At 41.2% G+C, this 20,687-nt stretch overlaps 2 protein-coding genes across 3 annotated transcripts in view; both read right to left on the reverse strand.

The window, feature by feature from the left end:
- PTGFR (prostaglandin F receptor) overlaps positions 1-2,704 on the reverse strand; it is a 49,553-nt gene extending 46,849 nt beyond the window's left edge. Inside the window, exon 1 of the mRNA XM_019413911.2 lies at positions 1,907-2,704. Coding sequence (XP_019269456.1) covers positions 1,907-2,704 — 798 coding nt within the window. The remainder of the gene's footprint in view (positions 1-1,906) is intronic.
- The window catches only part of GIPC2 (GIPC PDZ domain containing family member 2), a 445,972-nt gene that overhangs the window by 42,926 nt on the left and 382,359 nt on the right, over positions 1-20,687 (reverse strand). Inside the window, exon 7 of one of the 2 annotated variants that reach the window (XM_019413908.2) lies at positions 2,697-2,777. The exons of the other annotated variant lie outside the window; for it this stretch is intronic. The gene's annotated coding sequence lies outside the window, so the exon portion shown is untranslated. Of the gene's footprint in view, positions 1-2,696; positions 2,778-20,687 lie in introns of those variants that run through there. 2 annotated transcript variants of the gene reach the window in all.

Consider the following 20,687-nt stretch of genomic DNA (forward strand, 5'->3'; position numbering starts at 1 on the left):
AGTCAGAAGCCAGAATGAAGCAGGATTTTAAACGTGACTGGAACAAACAAAAAACCAAAGCACCAGTGATTATCTCAGTTGTCCAGACTATCTGTATCTCACTGAGTTCACTATTTTGTTGTTTTCAGGATCTCTCCAGCGCTAGGGCCCTCATTTACAATTTTTCTTTAAATATTTTCAGGTACCTCTTTTCTCACCTTCTTCACATTCCCTTTCCAACCTCCAAATTAATTTCAGTGCTATTCATACTCACTTTTTACTTGGAAAAGTTACTGTGTTTCAAAGTTTAAGGAAAAAAGAAGAAGCATTGTCCAAGGGAAATTCCCTTTGTTGAGTGGTGTAAATTAAAATCTCCAAGAATGAGCACTAAAGTGATTCTAAGTATTGATAGAACTGCTCTCTGCTATTCAGATTCAAATAACTAGACTCTGAGCACAGATCAGATCACTGCTTGGGTTCACCCCAGGCCTCCTAAACTGACAACAAGCAGGCCTCAAAATGTTGACTGCCACTGACAATCTCAACCTGACCCCCACCCCCCGTGGTTGGGTTCTTAGGACCAGTTCAGGCACATCATGAAAAAATATTTAAGTGATTTAACAATTGAAGACGCTAAATTCAAAGTGTGAGGACATAATATGAATAAAGAAATATTCAAAAAGTAGAAATCCTTTTGTTAAATAAAGTCAGCCGTCACGGAATCTGTCAGCCACAGGAGCTCTCCCCAACTTTCTTGTGCATCAGGATCAGCAGGATTGTTGATTAAAACTCCACTGGCAACAATTCTTGGACAGTGGTCCTGCTGGGGGCCTAGGAAAACTGCATCAGTAACAAGTACCGGGCAAAGTATGACCACAACCTTTCTGTTCCATCTACCTTTGTCTCCCCGGTTTGCCTTACTTCTGCCTGCGGACCACCTATATTATTGTCTCTAGCCCATTTCTTCACTGGTACAGAAAAAGGAATAAAAATCATCTTTGCTGCTTTCACTCACTATGTACAGAGGATTCTTTTCTCTTTTGTGACATGTTGTCGACCTTTCTGTCATAAAATGATGAAGGGAGTTAAGGCCATACTTATCAATTATAAGTATTTTTTCCTTCTACCAAGAAGGTAATATAAATGACTTATGTTTGTTGCTAATTCCTTAACTTTAGCCTTCATTTCCAAATAAAAATATCAAGCTGTGAAACATAGCTACTGGCTACATTTAAAAAAAAAAAAAAAAAAAAGGAATGGAATGGAATGGAATGATAAGGGAAGGATCCTTGGCTCTCCTGAGAACCATACCTCTCCCTGAACTATTGGCACTGCTCTTGGGTTGGGGTACTAGTGATCACTTCACCTAATCTATCCATAGACTTCACCTGCACTATCCAACTATCTCAACTCATCACCTCCTCTTGCAAGCCGAGACTTATATGTTTATATGTTTAGTCTTATATGTTTAGAAAAACTCAGTAGCTAATATGCCTTTTCTATAAGTTAAAAGTCTCTGTGACTTGCTACCAAGACTTGGTTGAGTCCACTCCAATACTGTATTATACTTGGTCATTTTTGTTTCACACTTTAGAAACCAATCCTATTAAGTATATTAAAACTATGTTACTCTGTTAAAATTACTCCCTACTCTACTGCAAGCAGGTTACACTATGGTTAGAATTGTTTAGCAAGACCCTTCTTTCAACTCAGGACTTGTGGGAAAATAACCACATGTACCATAAGTAGCTTAATTCTAAGCCAGAGCTGGGTGTTGACATACGTTTTGAGTAGGAATAAACTCCAGCATTAAAAGATTGAACACTGTTGCCCATCAAGACTAACAGCTTCAAAAAACACAACAAACCCTGTATTAAACATGGAAAAATGGAAGAAAGCAGAAATTGTCAAAACGTTAGACGCTTACCAGAAATGGACTCCAGCAAATGCAGGAGACACACATTATAGCCAGGAGCTGGATGACCATTTCAAAATGATGAGACCTGCCTTGTCTGTGCTGCTGACTTTTAAATTTAACTCTTAAAAGTGTAATTCCCGTGATGGCATTGCACAGGAATGAAACGCCAAGGGCTAAGAGCCCCAGAAAAGAAAAGAGTAGAAGATAAAACCTATCTTCCCAGTCTTTGACGTGTTCTGTTTTGTAGAAACACCAGGTCTTCGATGCTTGGATTTTATAGTTTCGATGCCCAAGGATGGGTAGCAAAGCTATGAAAACAGCAAACAAGCACACTCCACTCAACATCATTTTCACATGTTTGGATGTAATTTTCGTTGAATGAAATATTGGTTTGGTGACTCCAATACATCGCTCAATGGCCATCACGCTGCCTAGAAAAAGTGGGCACAGACCAGAGAATACCATGCAGATACCAAAAATACTGCAAAGGATGTTCGACTGGTCAAAGCGGATCCACTCTTTATCAGAAGCGTATACAAAGACTGCTATAGCTCCATTGATGAGGTGGCCAAAGAAGTCTGTGATTACCAGGGCACTAGCGAAAAGCAGAAATGATGCCTTGGACTTCTGTCTAAATCTCTGATAGGCCTTCATGAGAATAGCAATGGCAAGGCTGTTTGATAAGATTCCCACTGTCATGAAGATTACTGAAAAAAATACTGAAACCCGGTTTTCCGTCTGGCAAGTTGTATTTGAAAGGAGCCCAGCTTCAGGAGACACTGGCTGTTTGGAATTGTTCATAGACATCGTTGTGGAGATAAAAAGCTGGCCACTTAAGTCATCTCCCTCTCAAAACTGTGCAGGCTTCTAGTCCGGACATCTGCAGCATAAAGACAGAGGAATTATGAGCCCTGGATAACTGCTCATCTGACATTTAAGACTGAAGCGCCCCAGCACCCTGTGGTGAGAATCAGATTTATCTGGCCTATCATAAGCAAGGTTGCATCATACCAAAGCAGCACACATCTGCCTGTGGTTCCACATTTCATGTTCAAGGTAAAGAGGCTGCCAAACTTGAGACCCTTTGGTTAAGGCTGTGGCCCCTCTGCAAATAGGTGCCTCCTAAATCTCCTCCTGACACTTCACAGACACCTTAAAACTTTTAAAGCTTACAAAATCACTAACAAGATTAGATTTAAACCCAAGAAAATTTGTAAAAGCATACTAGTCTGTTTAAATAATTAAGTGACCATTTCAAGTTTTGCTTTTTTTTTTTTTTTTTTTTTTTTTTTCTTTCATAGGCTTTGTCCCCAAACTGCAGATTATTCTTTAGGTAAACTACCTGTTTGTCAGGCGGACAAAACCATCTTCTTCGAACTTTGGGAGGGGGGCGAGTGGACCAGCAAACTCACTGTTGTTAAACGGGGCTTCCCACAGTACGTTCTAAGACTGTTGAATTTAGATCAAATAATAGCAAACCACACGGTCTGGAACCCCTGGAAGGTAGACTGGTGGGTCGCTAAGAAGCTTTTCTTGTCGAGCCACAACCTGTGCAGAAATCCCGGCTCTCTCGGTAGGAAAGGAGGCAGGTCATGTACACTGTGAGCACATCTGCCTACATGCTGTTGATCAAGTGACAGCTTCAGGGGAGCGACATCTAACGCGAAGTATTCATTTGTATTCATTTATCGTCCTTTCCGTAGTGTGCTCAGGTCTGAGTCACAGACCTTGATACCCAAGACCACAGCCACCCACCCGCCCCAACTAATTCGATTGGGGTTTCCCCGAGCCGCTTTCCGGGAGGCTGGGAATTACCGAGCCAGCCTTTCCTGGGCCCGGCCCGAGTGGGGACGCCCGGGCTGCCCCGAGGGCGGCCGCCTGCTCCGGGTCTTACTCACAGCTCAACTTTCGCCGTTACTACCCCTCTGCCCCTAAGCCTCCGCTTGCAACATCCTTCCCAAACCTAACTTGCTGAAACTTTCTGCTATTGCTCAAACGCCAAAGGGCCGGTTCCCTTCCTCCCTGGGGGGCGCCAAAGGCCTGCGCTTGCCCCTGCGCGGGACTCCCAAGGGTCGCTGGCCGGGAACCGCGGGACGAGAAGAGAACTCCCCCTTGGCCCAGTTCCCTCCCTTGAGACCCTTTCCACCCGCTTCCTACTCGCGCAGCTCTGAATCGGTTCGCGTCGGCCGGAATACTCTTCTCTCTGAAGATCTCCCGAGCTCGGGCCATCTGGTCCAAACTTGTTGCCAAGCTCAGACTAAGGTGCCCTCCAGTGCGGCTGGGTGAGCGCGCCGCCTCGGTCGGGTGGAGCACCCGGAGGCCGACGCGCGGGAATCCAGCCCCTGGAAAGGTGGTTACCTTGGCCTCCCGGGCCGCCCGCAGGACTGTCGGCGAAGGGCGCGCGGCTCCCAGTGCCATCGCGCGCCCGGCTCCTCTCCCGGCCGCTGCGGGCTCCTCTGGCGCAGCGCCGCGCTCCCGCTCGGCCCCGCTCGACACCGCAGCACGTCCCTCCGCGCGCTGCCCCAGCCTGGAACCTGCGGGCGCGCTGGGCTCCTCTGGTCCCTCAGCGCCCAGCGGCGCTCGCAGCCTGGGCGGGATGGAGAGCGCGGGTGACCTCAGCCCCCCTTCCTCTCGTCGCTCCTCTCCGCCCCCTTTTCCAGGAGCCCAGAGCCCCACCGCGAGACACCCGGGCTGCGCGCCCCGGTGCAACCGCATCCCCCCTCAGCATCAGAGCGGCCCTTGCAGCAGCCCCACCGCTCAGGGAAAAGTTTTGCTTCAGCCTTGTGTTCAAGCTAAAGGCGCCGCCTCTAAAGCTGCAAAATAGGAATCGGGAGAGTTGAGGACAGCCTGCAGACAGCTGTCTTGGCAGCGTGTTGTACTGTCAGATTGTAGTTTGCAGACTGAATTCGCCCCAAATCCACCTCGAAAGGGGTAAAGAAACCAAGGAGGGAGAGAGCGACGGTGGGGCTTAGCCGATATCCCCAGGGGGTTTAGAACAAGTATTCAAGCCACGCGTTGTAAATGAAAGCAGTCGCTGCCTAAGGGTTCACTGTCACTTAGAAGACTGGACTACTTTCTAACTTTTCTAATGTGCGAAGGAGAAGGGACGGGAAGTATTCATGAAGGATACCTGCAGATAAGGGATTAGTAACATTGTAATGATTTTAAAAGCCCAATGTTGACAGTATTTCTAATGGTGTGTTTACCCAGAGTTGTGAATCTAAATTTTGTGGAGATCGTTTTATGATCAAGTGAAGAAATACCCACTACTTCCTTAGGAATTATGATTTGAGTCATTTCAACACTGTAACTGCTTTTTTGCTAATATTGTTTGGATCCATACCTGCTGTGTCTCATTTTTCCAGCGAAACACTAAAGGAAATCTATTACCGACCCTTGCTCTTTTTTATTTTAGTAAAATGTTGCCACCACCTATGTGAAAAAACAGTGCCACGTGGAAATAAACCCTCTTTTCTGTTCTAAAATCAGAAGGGGCCTCTAAATTCCTGGAAATTGAAAAGGACCATAAAACGCTAAAGTAAGATAAAATAAATTAGCCATTAACTATAGAAAGGAACAACTGCACAGTTTTCCCCTGTGGTAGATACTGAGATTTTTTTTTAATGATATGATCATAACTTGTAAAATAAACTGTTACTCAGGTATGGTCAGGGAATTGAACAATTTGATTAACCAAATATTCTGGTTAGTAAAGGAATATTATATCTGGGTAACCAGTATCCAAAGAACAACTCTACTAAACTATACTTAAAACATGAATGCCATAGAGCAATATTCTTTCCTTGAATGATTAAGAACACTTAATCACATTACATTGCTATTATCTGTTTATTTATGTCTCTCCCACTGAAATTAATTCTGCAGAGGTCTTGTTCATCTCTCCATCCTCACCTAGGACTGTGCCTGGTCATTTATCTGCTGTTTGCGTTTATCAATGTTACAACCAGCATTTCTAGTGTCATACTTTTGAGACCTTGACAACTCTCCATCTCTCACTGGAGCACCTAACTAACATCAGCTGCTCTATCGTGTAAAAAAAAAAAAAAAAACAAACAAAAACTCATTAATGTAATGTCGCATCATAACATTCTTTATGTGACATATTCAAAATAGCAAAACAATAGCAATTTATTTTTCAAAATACTACATAAGTCCCACTTTTTAAAAAAAAGTATCTACTTTGCATGTATTCTTGGAGTTTCTTTTTTAGAATCCAATCCTTAATCAAGACACACTTCACTTGGGATTCCATAAAAGATTCTAAAACACCAACATCTCTTCTCCTCAAGATAAAAACAATGTTACTCTTAGTAGAGCCAGCTACTAATCAGTATGGAAGATTAAACACCTAACTTTTCTTTAAAAATTACACACATACACACACTTTGGCCTTATGGGACCCAAATCTGGTCCTCTATTCCAAGTTCCCAAAGGTAGCCTTTGGCTGCTTATATAAGGAAGAATAACATGTAATTCCACAGACAAGAAAAACAAACAGGTCAAAATGATTGGGGCGTGGGGAATTGCTGATAAACTCTTCTGAAACATAGTAGTTGGTATCCTGAGAAGTGGATACTCTTATAAAACTATTCATTTACACATGCATTCAACAAAATTTTTGAGCACTTACTTTGTGTCAGGTGCTGTTTCGAGGTGGCAGAGATGCAGCTACGTGAACAAAACACCCCTGCTCAGGTGTGACTTCTAGGCCAAGAGAAGGCACTTACTTTTGTGGCACCTGTGCCGGGAACTTTAAAGTGATTTTAGATGTCCGGGATTCCCTTTGTGTGAAATGGAGGCAAAGCTGATGTCAGCCGGTCTACAAGGAGATAACATACCGGGACAGGTGCGTGCATGGCAATCCACCTTCACTCAGAATTCAGTGCAGGACACTTTGCTAAGGAGACGTGAACACTATAATTAAAGTCAGAGAAACGGGGACTCAGTGACACTGAGGCGGCAATAAAAACTCCATAAAAGTTAAAGGGAGTGTTGGAAGTGGAATTTTATAGTTTTAATAAAACTGTCTAGAAATCTTTTCTGGAATTTGCCATTGAGATTAATAGTAGACACATGCCCTGATTTGGAAACTAATAACTTCTTTCGGTTTTTTATTTTTATTATATAACCATTTGATACATAAAAAGTAATACATGTAACACATTGGTTAATTGTGAATTATAACATAATATAAACACCCATGCACCAACTACCTAATATAAGGACAGCATTCATTTCCTACAAAGCACCACAAAGTCGAGGGGGCTTAAACAATAGAAATTTATCATCTTACAGTCTGGAGGCTACAAGTCCAAAACCTCCTTCTATGGGCTGTGAGGGGGAATCTATTCCATGTCCCAGGCCTGCCTTCTGGTGATTTGCTGGTAATCTTTAGTGTTTCTTGGTTTGTAGATGCATCACTCCAATCTCTACCTTCATCAGCAATCTATGCCATCCTCCCCATGTCTCCGATCTCACAAGGGGTCTTTTAAGGACCCCAGTCACATTGCATTAGGGATCCACTGTACTCCACTATGACCTGGTCTTAATTAATTATGTCTGCAATAACCCTATTTCCAAATAAATTCACATTCTGAGATACTGGGGATTACGACATCAATATATCTTTGGTGGGGGGGGAAGCAATTCAATCCATAACAAGAACCATATTAGAACATTACTGATATTGCTACATTTATTTATATGTTTCTGCCCTATTCCATTCCTCTGTATCTCTCTCTCAGGAATAATAGACATAACCACTATCCTGAATTGTGTGTCTGTCATCATTCTCTTGAATTTCATTGTTTTATCACATAAATATGCAGATGAACCAACATATTATTTAATTTTCCTTATCTTATAACTTAACCTTCCATAACTTGCTTTTTTCACACAAGATTTATAAGATTCATGCATATTGTTGTATGCAGTAGTAGTTTATTCTTTAACAAAGTTCTATAATATCTCACTGTTTGGATATCCAAATTTTTAAAATATTATTCTGTCAATAACCCTTGGGTTTTGTTCTCAGAAAATATTCTGCTATGAGTATGGTCTCATACTCTTCACCTTATGTAGGAGTTTCTCTAGAATATGTACCTTGTGTGAAATTACTGGATCATAAGGTGTGAGAATGTTCAACTTTACAAGATAATGCTGAAATTTTGTATCAATTCATACTCCTTAAACAGTGCATAAGGATGTCTTGCCAGCCACATTTCGTGATAATGCTTGGAACTGTCTACCTTCTCATTTATTGCCAGCCAGATGGTAGTAAAATGATATTACATTGCAAACCTAAATTACATTTCCCTTTACATTTATGTTTATTCTTCTATAAAATATCTCTTTCATCCAATTTTTTTTCTCATTAATTCTTTTGTGTTCTAGATACTAACCTCTTTCAGTTATACATTTTGAAAACATCTTTTTCCAAATCGCACCTTGTCTTTTCATTCTCTTTATGCTATCAATTTTTATGAGCAGTTGTTCATTTTTTGCATATTTTTACTTTTTATCTTTTGTATTTTTAATGGAAGTATAGTTGACATTTAATGCTGTGTTAGTTTCACGTATAAAATATAGAATTACCATACAATTCAGGAATTCCACTTCTGGGTGTTTACCCAAAGAAAATGAAAACACTAATTCAAAGACATGTGCACTCCTATATTTACTGCAGCATTATTTACAATAGCTAAGATATGGAAGCAATCTAAATATCGATCAATAGATGAGTGGATAAGAAAGATGTGGTATATACACACATGGAATATTACTTAGCCATAAATAAAGAATAAAATCTGCCATTCACAACAACATGGATGGACCTAGAAGTATTATACTAAGTGAAATAAATCATACAAAAAAAATACACAATGATTTTACTTATACACGGAATCTAAGAAATACAACTAATAAATAACAACAAAAAGAGAAAAAAACTGATAAAGATAGATAACAATCAAGTGGTTGCCAGAGGGAAAGAGTATGAAAGGAAGGGCAAAATAGGTGAAGGGGATTAAGAGGTACAAACTTCCAGTTATAAAATAAATAATTCCATGAGGATGAAAAGTACAGCATAGGGAATATAGTCAATAATACTGTAATAATTGTATATAGTGACAGATGGTAACTACACTTATCCTGGTGAGAACTTTGTAAACTATGTAATTGTCAAATCAGTTTTTAATTTTAATGTGACCAAATTTAAATATTCTAAATCTTATCTTTTGTGTTACCTTTTAGCGTTTTTGTGTCACATTTTTTTTTTAATTTTTTTTTTCGTTTATTTATTTTTGAGACAGAGAGAGACAGAGCATGAATGGGGGAGGGTCAGAGAGAGGGAGACACAGAATCTGAAACAGGCTGCAGGCTCTGAGCACACAGCCAGATGCGGGGCTCAAACTCACGGACTGAGAGATCATGACCTGAGCCAAAGTCGGACGCCCAACCGACTGAGCCACCCAGGCGCCCCGTGTCACATGTTTTAAAATATTAATTCCAGTGTAGTTAAGATACAGTGTTATATTAGTTTCAGGTGTACAATATAGTGATTCCACAATTTTATACATTACTCAGTACTCAACAAGATGACTGTACTCTTAATCCTCATCACCTGTTTCACCTTCCCCCCCCCCCAATTTCCCTTCTACTAACCAAGAGTTTGTTCTCTATACTTAAGAGTCTGTTTTTTGGTTTGTCTCTTGTTTTTTCTTTTTTTTTTTCTTAAATTCCACAGATGAGGGAAATCATATGGTATTTGTCTTTCTCTGACAAATTTCTCTTAGCATTATAATCTCTAGCTCTATCTATGTTGTTAAAAATAGCAAGATTTCATTCTCTTTATGGCTACATAATATACTATGTCTTCTTTATCCATTCATTTATTCATAGACACTTGGGCTGCTTCCATTATTATACTAAGCAATAAACATAGGGGTGCATATATCCTTTCAAATTAGTATTTTCATATTCTTTGGGTAAATACCCAGTACTGCAATTACTGGATCACAGAGTATCTCTATTTTTAATTTTTTTTAACTTGTTTTTTAATGTTTATTTGTTTTTGAGAGAGAGACAGACTGCAAGCAGGGGAGGAGCAGAGAGAGGGGGAGACACAGAATCTGAAGCAGACCCCAGGCTCTGAGATGTCAGCACAGAGCCCAATATGGGCTCCAACTCACAAACTGTGAGATTATGACCTGATCTGAAGTCGGGCACTTAACCAATGGAGCCACCCAGGCACCCATCTATTTTTAATTTCTTGAGGAATCTCCATACTATCTTCCACAGGCTGCACCAGTTTGCATTCCTACCAAAAGTGCAAGGGGTTTCCTTTTTCTCCATGTCCTCACAACACTTATTGCTCCTTGTGTTTCTGATTTTAGCCATTCTGACAGGTGTGAGATAATATCTCATTGTGGTTTTGATTTGCATTTCCCTGATGATGAGTGATGCTGAGCATCTTTTCATGTAACTGTTGACCATCTGGATGTCTTCTTTTTAAGTTTAAATAAACTTTATTTCAATAACCTTGCCTAAGTCTATAAGTCCATATGACTTTTTTTTTTAATTTACATTCAAGTTAGTTAGCCTATAGTACAATGATTTCAGGAGTAGATTCCTTAATGCCCCTTACCCATTTAGCCCATCCCCCCTTCCCATAACCCCTCCAGTAGTAACCCTCTGTTTGTTCTCCATATTTAAGAGTCTCTTATGTTTTGTCCCCCTGCCTGTTTTTATATTATCTTTGCTTCCCTTCACTTGTGTTCATCTGTTCTGTGTCTTAAAGTCCTCATATGAATGAAGTCATATGATATTTGTCTTTCTCTGAATGACTAATTTCACTTAGCATAATACCCTCTACTTCCATCCACATTGTTGCAAATGGCAAGATTTCATTCTTTTTTATTGCTGACTAATACTCCATTGTATATATGTACCACATCTTCTTTATCCATTCACTGGATGTCTTCTTTAGAGAAATGTCTGTTCACGTCTTCTGCATGTATTTAATTGGATTATTTGTAGGTTTTTGTGTGTTGAGCTGTACAAGTTCTTTATATATTTTGGATACTGACCCTTTATTGGATATGTCATTTGCAGATATCTTCTCCCATTGGGTAGGTTGTCTTTTACTTTTGTTGATTGTTTCCTTGCTGTGTAGAAGCGTTTTACTTTGATGTAGTCCCAATAGTTTATTTTTGCTTTTGTTTCTCTTGCCAGAGAAGACATATCTAGAAAAATATTGCTATGGCAGATGTCAGAGAAATTACTGCCTAGGCTCTTTTCTAGGATTTTTATGGTTTTCTGCCTCGCATTTAGGTCTTTAATCCATTTTGACTTTATTTTTATGTACCGTGTAAGAAAGTGATTCAGTTTCTTTTTTTTTGCAGGTAGCTGTCCATTTTCCCGACATCATTTGCTGAAAAGACTGCCTTTTTTCCATTGCATGTTTTTGCCTGTTTTGTCAAAGATTAATTGACCATACAATTGTGAGTTTACTTCTAGGCTTGCTATTTTGCTCCATTATTTTATGTGCCTATATTTGTGTCAGTACCATACCATTTTTAATACTATACCTTTGTAATATAACTTTAAATCTAGAGTTGTGACACCTCCAGCTTTATTTTTCTTTTTCAAGATTGCTTTGGCTATTCAGGGGTCTTTTGTGATTCCATGTAAATTTTAGGATTGTTTGTTGTAGTTCTGTGAAAAATACTGTTGGTATTTTGATAGGGATTCCATTAAATCTATAGGTTGCTTTGGAGGGATCAACATTTTAACAATATTTGTTATTCCAATCCATGAGCATGGAATGCCTTTCCATTGCTTTGTGTCATCTCAAATTTCTTTCATCGATGTTTTATAGTGTTCAGAGTACAGACCTTTCTCCTCCGTGGTGGTTTATTCCTAGGCATTTTTATTATTTTTGGTGCAGCTGTAAATGGGATTATTTTCTCAATTTCCCTTTCTGCTGCTTCATTATTAGTGTATAGAAATGCATGAGATTTCTGTACGTTGACTTTGTATCTTGTGACCTTGCTGAATTCTAGTAGTTTTCTGGTGGGGTCTTTAGGGTTTACTACATATAGTATCATGTCATCTTCAAATAATGACAATTTTACTTCTTCTTTACCAATCTGGATGTCTTTTATTCTTTTTTCATGTATGACTGCTGTGGCTAGGACTTTTGGCACTATGTTGAATAAAAGTGGTGAAAGTGGACATCTTTGTCTTGCCCCTGACCTTGTGGAAAAGCTCTCAGTTTTCCCCATTGAGCATGTTGTTAGCTGTGGGTTTTTCTAAGTCCTTTATTATATTGAAGTAGGTTCCCTCTAAATCATTTTGTTGAGGGTTTTCATGATGAATGGATGTTGTACTTTGTCAAATACTTTTTCTGCATTTATTGAAATAATCATATGAGTTTTTATTCATTATTTTATTGATGTGATATATGACATTGATTAACTTCTAAATATTGAACCACTCTTGCATCCCAGGAATAATTCCCTCTTGATCGTGGTGAACGATTTTTTAACGTGTGCTGGGTTCATTTTGCTAGTATTTTGTTGGGCATTTTTGCATCTATGTTCATCAGAGATATTGGCCTGTAGTTGTCTTTTTTTGTGCTGTCTTTATCTGGTTTTGGTATCAGGGCAATGAAAGATCATAGAATGAATTTGGAAGTTTTTCTTCCTTTTCCATTTTTTGGAATAATTTGGGAATAATAGGTATTAACTCTTCTTTAAATCCATGTATGGGGTTTCCTTTTAACTATTCTCCTTCTCTTGCTGCTTTTAAAATTCTCTCTTTAGGGGTGCCTGGGTGGCTCAGTTGGTTAAGCGTCTGACTCTTCACTTCAGCTCAGGTCATGATCTCACAGTTCATGGGTTCGAGCCCCACATCAGGCTCTGTGCTGGCAGTGCAAAGCCTGCTCGGGATTCTGTCTCCCTCTTTTTATGTCCCTCCCCTGCTTACTCTTTATCTCTCTCTCAAATAAAAATTTGAAGAATTTAAAACAAAAAACTTTAAAATTCTCTCTTTATCACTACTTTTTGCCATTTTTATCACTATGTATCTCAGCATGTACCTCCTTGGGTTGATCTTATTGGGGGCTCTCTGTGCTTCCTAAATCTGGATCTCTGTTCCTTCTCCAGATTAGGAAAGGTCTTCAGCTATCATTTCATCAAATAAATTTTCTGCCCTCTTTTCTCCCTCTTCTTCTGGGATCCCTATAATGCAAATGTTATTATATTTGATGATGTCACTGAGTTCCCTCATTCTGTTTCCATTTTGTGTAATTTTTTTTTCTTTCACCTGCTCAGCATGATTACTTTCCATTACTCTGTCCTCCAGGTCACTGATTTGTTCTTTTGCTTCCTCTGGTCTGCTATTTATTCCATCTAGTATATTTCTAATTTAATTTATTGTGTTCTTCATCTCTGACTTTTTTTTTCCTCTTCGTTAAATGTTTCACTGATGTCCTCCACTCTCTTCTCAAGTCCAGTGAGTATCTTTATGATCATTACCTGAAATTTTCTTTTTTTAATGTTTATTTATTTATTTTTGAGAGAAAAGGACAGAGCACAAGTGGGGGAGGGGCAGAGAGAGAGGGAGACACAGAATCTGAAGCAGGATCCAGATTCTGAGCTGTCAGTGCAGAGCCCAACACAGGGCTCAAACCCATGAACTGTGAGATCATGACCTGAGACAAAGTTGGACACTCAACTGACTGAGCCACCCAGGCACCCCCATAACTTTAAATTTTCTATCAGACATATTACAGATCTCCATTTTGCATAGGTATCTTGCTGTGATTTTGTCCTATTCTTTCATTTGGGATATATTCTTTTGTCTCCTCATTTTGTATACCTCTCTGTGTCTGTTTCTGTGCATTAGGAAAGTCAGCTATATACCCTTCTCTTTAAAGTAATGGCCTTATGAAGATGTCCTGGAGTGCCCCCAGTACAGTCTCCCCTGTTTACCAGAACCTGGCACTTCAGAGGTGATTCCTATGTGTGTTGTACGTGCCCTGCATTGTGGCTAAGCTGATTTTCCCTTCAGTCCAGTCATCTGCTCTCTGCCTGTTGTAGGCAGTGTTTCGTCACCATGGTGTTAATGAGCCAATCTGGGCCACCTTGGGCTTGAGCTGAGTCAGACCAGGCATTTGCTAGAGATGCAGTATCACCAAACTTCAAGGTGCTTTCCCTGTGTTGTCCCCTGAGAAGCTTTCATTGGCAGGTGGGGCCTCCAATCAGACTGTCTTCCCCCAGCCCACTGCTGGGACCATAGTCTGACTGGTGTGTATGGTTATCTTTACTTCTCCCCAGGACAAGAGTCACTTTGGAGTGGTGTTGGCCTCTCTCAGGGCTGCTTTCACACAGCCCAGCTTGTGGCCCTGGTTTGGATGGGCTTCAGCCAAGAGCACATTGAAGGGAATGGATCCAAAACACGCATGGGGGTGGGGCACATAGTTTTAGCAAGGTTTGCATTTTGGTCCTCTATAAGAGGGACCTGCCATTGCCACTGCCAGAACTGAGGCCAACCAAATTTGAGTGGGCAGATCCGCAAAGCACATAGGTCAGGAGATACGGTGTTAGAAAAGTTTGCACTGGTCTTCTGAGAGAGGGGACTGACAGCACCAGAACTTAAGCAGGCCTGCCTGGAGGGGGCAGATCTGTTGAGGCATAACAGGGGGAACAGGGGGCACAGCATTAGCAAGTTAGGTAGGGAATGTCAGTGCCATGCTAGTTTCCTCTGTTGCCTGTGTGTTTATGCTGGGTGGGGGGGTAGAAATGGTGCCTGCCAGCTCCTTTATTCCTGGAGGAGTCTCCCAACATCTCTGTGGCTCTGAGATTAGTAAATAACTCTCCTTCCCATATGCCTCAGGCATTTTTCAAACTACTGCTTCTATGCTGTATCTCCAGGGGCTATTGTGCTTTCTTTTTATTGGCAAGGACTCAGTTTCCTCTTGCCCTCCCCACTCTCCCAAAGCTGAGCTCACTGATTTTTAAAATTCCAGGTTTTAAGTCCTGCTGGTGTAAGAATTCATGAAATTCAACCCCTCTGGTTTTCAAAGCCAAATGTTATAGGGATTCATCTTCCCCATGCAAGCTCCCTGGTGTGATAGTCTGTTTCTCTCCCCTCTCCGTGCCTACCAGTCCCTCCCCACCTCATCTTCACACTTCCTACCCTCTTCAATGTGGCTTTTTCCCTACATTTAGTTATGAAGTTTGTTCTGCCAGTCATCAGGTTGTTTTCTCGATCATTTACATTAATATGAATGTTATCTAGTTGTATCTATGGGACAAGGTGAGCTTAGAATCCTCCTACTCTGCCATCTTCCCAGCAATTCACCCCCTGTGTCACATTTTAAGTTTTTCCATATTATAAAGATATTCTACTATACATTTTCTAAACATTTTATCATTCTTATCTTCCATATTTAAGTCTTCAATCTTTCAGATAATGATTTTTGAGTATTATGTGAGGTAGGAATCCAGGGTTTTTTCTCCATACAGATAACTGATTTTTGTGGTGCTATTACTAAATCATCTTTTTATTTGGGGTCGAATTATGTCCCTCACACCCAAATTCATATGTTGAAGTCCTAACCCCCAGTGCTTCAGAATGTGACCTTATTTGGAGATAAGGTCTTGGGTAGTAAAGTTAAAATGAGGTCATCAGGGTAGGCCCTGATCCAATATGACTGGTGTCCTAATAAAAAAAAGAAAGAAAGAAATTTGGAGACAGATACATACAGGAAGAACACAATGTGAACATGAAGATGGCCAGCAACAAGCCAAGGAAACAGGCCTGGAGCAGAATCTTTCCTCACAGACCTCGGAAAAAACCAACCCTGCCCAAACCTTGCTTTTAGACTTCTAGCCTCCAGAACTGTGAGATAATAAATTTTTGTTATTTAATCCACCCAGTTTGTGGTCATTTTTTGTGGCAGCCCTAGCAAATTGATACAGCACACACCGCCCCCCCCCCCCCCCCCGCCGCTTCATCACTAACTATACATTCATGGGAAAACTATTTTTGGTGACTTCCTACTGTATAGTAAAAACTATACTAAATATTTTAATTATGTTATGATATTTAATCTTGTAAACCAATGTAGGAAGTCCAAGTGGCCATCACCTCTCATCTGAATTATGGCAACAACCTCCTCCTAATTGTCTCCAGGCTTGTTTGACTCTAATCCATTGCCCCATGCAGTCACATTGATCTATTGAGTATGGGTTCCAAGGCCAGACTGGCCAAGTTCATATTCAAGGCTCTCCACTTACAACTAGTTCCATAACCTTAGGAAATTACCTAATTCTTTTATGCCTTGATTTTCTCATGTTAATAATGCAAAAAATAACAATACCTATCTCACAGACTTGTTATAAAAATTAAATTAAATTAGTTAAGTGCTTTGAAGAGTACCTGGTGCTCCATATATGGTAGATCTTTATAAAATGCAAATATGGTTATGTTGGGTCCCAAATTACAACCTTGAAATGGCTTTCCATTTCTCATCATTTCTCCCAAGCAGTTTCTCTGGGGCCTCAGTTTGAAAGAGGCTAATTTCTTAAAAACATTAATTAGGTTTGGGAAAGCTGGCAAACAAATATTAAATAGAATTCTTTATTGAAGAACATTAACAGATACTACTGTGCATTGTGAATATTCTGGAAGGAACAGAATGCTCAGCAGTCCCCCTGCCCTCTGGTCCTAGTGCTATTGTCACTCTTAGGACACTCTGAACTCTTTAACATGGTTTTCCTAATCTATCCAGCCGCTTCTCTGCAAGGCTTAACTCACTCCTCACCCTTAGAGCTCAATGTCTCAGCACCATTGACACTCTCAGGACTTGAACCCTATCCCTTGGCCTTCATTCACCTCCTATCTTTAACAATTTTCCTTCAACCCCTCATGCATTGCCTGACTCCTATTCAGGCTTCAGGGCTCAGCGCCCCAGAAGTTAGTGTGCTTTCTATACATTGTGCCAACTGCACATCTGCCATTGCCATTGTGTTTTCACCATTTTTTACATGCTGAGAAGGTGCTCGGGAATGAATGAATGAATGATGAGTGAATGAATGAAGAAATGAAAAAATAAAATATGTATACTACAGAGGTGGAAACCCAAGCATAAAGAAATGACTTGCCTGATTAGAATGGCAAGCACATGTGACAAAATCAATTCTATCTGACCACAAAACCCGTACTCTGACCAACTCTTCATATGGCCTCTGGGTTTAATAAAACATAAAGTGCTGTCCTTTATGCACAAGGTTTGTTGCTACTAATCCTACCACCAGAAGGACAGAAGCCTCTGTTGTTTTTCTTTCAGTGCAAAAAGTTTTTCAATAATCCATCGACATTCTTTCACAATACCCAAAACCCAACAGTGGCTCATTTTTAGCATTAATGTTTGTGTTAACTCTTTATGACAGGAGCAGAATAGAAAGTCTGCAAGGTGGGAAGAAGGGAACAATTGGAAAGAGGCAGAATAAAACAATAATATTTACTGATTTCCTGCCCTGCACTATGGCAGGCCCTTTTAATGTATACATTAACACCAGCAGGTGGTTATTTTTACCTTTATTACACAGAGAAGAGAGGAAGAAACTGAAGCCCAAAGAGCATAAATTAATTTATCCAAGATCACACAGCTATGCTGAAAGTGAGATACAATCCAAGCCCTGAAGTGTCCATTCCCTCTGCTTCATTCAGGGAGCAGGGGGCAGTGCAGACCCTCTTAAACCCCCTGCCCATTCCCACACCTCCTTTCAACCTGGACTCTGCTCCTGGCCACTCCCCTCAGACCCCTGAGGGCCTAGCACTCTTCACTATTTATTCTAAGAATTTGGTGCACTTTTAAAGTGAGCAAGGCATTGTGCTAAGAACATTTAAGATGCAGAGACCAGATAGCTCCAGGTTCTGCCCTCAAGAGACTTAAAATCTAGAGTGCTTTAACAGCCCCCTTTTTTTTTAACTTTGCTTTCCAGTTCAACTTCATCCCTTCCTTTTTTGTTTTTGTTTTTGTTTTTGTTTTTAGAAAAGTCTCTTTTAAGTTTTTAAATTAAAATTTCACCCTGGTGAGATGATTGATTTGGGAACAAAATCCAAAGGCAAACTCTCTATTCTGTCACCCACTCAGATGGGACACACAGCAGGACAGGCAGGGTGGCTCTGGAGAATCAAGCCCCCTCCTAGGCAGAGTGTGGGCCTTTGACCCAAGCCACCTCTTTAGATCTCCACAAGCCTGCACCTCCAGCTGGAGATGGGTCACATCAGAAGAGGCAAGGAGCTGCAGGGCCACTGTGGAGGGTGGGGAGAGCTCATGATGGCAAGGAGCCCTCCATACCTTCACTTCCAGCAGCCCCTGCTGTACTCCTTGGAGTGGATCCATGGTGGTCCTCTTCTGATTCCAGAAGGTTTGACCTTTGAGAGGAGATAGCTAGCAGGCACCTCGTGACTGCAAGATCAGGCCACATGGCTTCCAAGCACCTGCTCTGGGACTAGGGGTGGAGGTAGGGGTGCTGGCTGAAGGGGAGGATGCTCTGGCCCTTCCCTGTTGACCCCAACACCTCAGTCAGCCTGCCCCATTCTCACAAATATTACCTATTTTTATATATTCATATATATTATAGTTATATATTTAAAAAAGAAAAATCTGGCCTGAAGAGAAACTCCTGAAGGGCCCAAGTGGCTCAGGAAGTTTACTATGACCAACCATCCACAAAAAATTCTTTTGTAAAATCTTCTAGTGAGATCTTCCAGAAACCTCCACCCACTCCAGCTCCCCCCACCCTGGCCCTCCATGACTCTGGACTGCTCCCCAGCTTCAGCCCAGTGCCTGGCAGCACCCAATCTCATCTCTGGCCATCCATGGCAGCCATGGCTTTCTGCTGGGAGTACCCCCTGCATCCTTTTCCAGACTCCTATTTGCTCTATGGAACTTTTCTTCTTGACTTACCTGACTTCAATATTTGATATAGGTATCTAGGATCCAACTAAGAAACAAATTTAAGCCACAAAGTAAACTATTTTTTTTGAATAGTCCTAAGCAGGTGGGACACAGGAGATATAGTGTTTGACAAGAGTGAAGGTAACAAGCAAGAGTTTGCTGCATGGAAGGGAGTGGACCAGAAATGCTTGAGGGCAACGGGGACCCTGGAACAGGGTGTCAAAAAGGAGAATAGTGTTCACTTTTTTGTTCATGCTTGCATATGAAAAGACACAGAGTTTACATCTCTTGAGAAGTGACTATGTCTCAACTACCATGCTAAATGCTTTACATGCATGTTCAATTAACTTTCATAAGAATTCTACAAGAAAAGACAAAACCATGATTTTCCTTTTGCACATGAGGCAACTGAGGGACAGAAAGATTTAGGGGTTAAATCACATAATGATAGAGGAGGAACTCAGTCTCGGATCTGTTCAATACCTCCCTTGACCTTAACCAGTGGCTGTATTGCCTCACTGAAAATGATAAGCAGCCACAACTCCCCTGCACACTGCAGTTGGACATACAGGGTTATCCAATATCCAAAGGAAGCTGTTATGGAGCTTCCTTTTGTGGTTAAGTGGTTATCAGGATCATCTTGATTTCTTGATTGCATTCAATACTTGTCCACAACTTTTACATGAAACTTCACTTTAATGAAGCTTCAAAACACCAGCATGCAAATCCAAAGCAAATCCACAACTACTAGGAAGGATGATGATACCATCCTTGTAAAAATGAAGAAAATCAGTCCTTAAAAAAAATTAAAAATTAGTCTCTGGAACTGCAATTCAAGGAAAGAGAGCTTGAAGGGGAAAATATTGATAGCTCACTATTCCTCTAACTCAGCACAGAGAAGAAACTGCTTTCCCTGAAAGATGGGGTCATCATACCTGTGGAAACAGTATCAAAAAACTGAGTACAGACTAGGAGTAGCTTCTTAGCTGTGCAGCCAGCGAAATCTTGAAATTCTTAATCATTTTTTACTTGTGTTTTGTAAGTGAAGTGCAACGGGACAATGGAGCATGCCCCAGGGGCTTAGAACTTCTGGTTCCTGCACAGTCCCACCTTCTGGGATGGGCCTCCCTGGGACCAGTTCTTGGCAACCCATTCCCCTGTCCCAGACTCCAGCCAGACTCCCCAACCCTACCCCTACCTGTAACTGCTGTCACTCTTCACCCTAGGAAGGGGCCTGGCCATGAGCTTGGGTGGGGTTGGGATCAGATGCCATACCCTGTGGCATCTTCAGACCGGGCATAGCTGCTGCCATTTCCATTCCAGGTAAGATCTGTCTGGGCCAGGACAGGAGCAAGCCTCTGTACCTCATCCAGGCATGGAATACATCCTGGCACGGAGGCTTAGGATCTGTAGGAGTTGCCATCTACCATCGGTTGGGATGGTAGGCCCATGGAAATAAGGGACCCCTGGTTTGACTCCATGGCCCCAGGCCCCTGCTTGGATGCTGCTTATAGGTTCCTTGGCTGATGGAAAGAGAAACCCAGTAGTAGCCATCAGGCCCAAGCAAATGCGCACACACCCCAAATCATGGAGCAGGATGCTTGTGAGAGGCTGCATAGCCCCATGAATATCATTGCGCTGAGTGTCCCCTCAGCCAGCTCCATGCCTAGGGGATCTTCTCTTCTTCCTTCCAATCCTCCTCATTCTGTCTTGAGTTTATCTCTAACCAACTAGAGGCACCTTCCAAGGACAAGCCACAAAATACAAATTGTGTAATTTTGGTGATTGCACACA

This window comes from Panthera pardus, unplaced genomic scaffold (assembly GCF_024362965.1).
Source record: "Panthera pardus isolate Hobbes unplaced genomic scaffold, ASM2436296v1 HiC_scaffold_11, whole genome shotgun sequence".
Taxonomy (NCBI): Eukaryota; Metazoa; Chordata; class Mammalia; order Carnivora; family Felidae; genus Panthera; species Panthera pardus.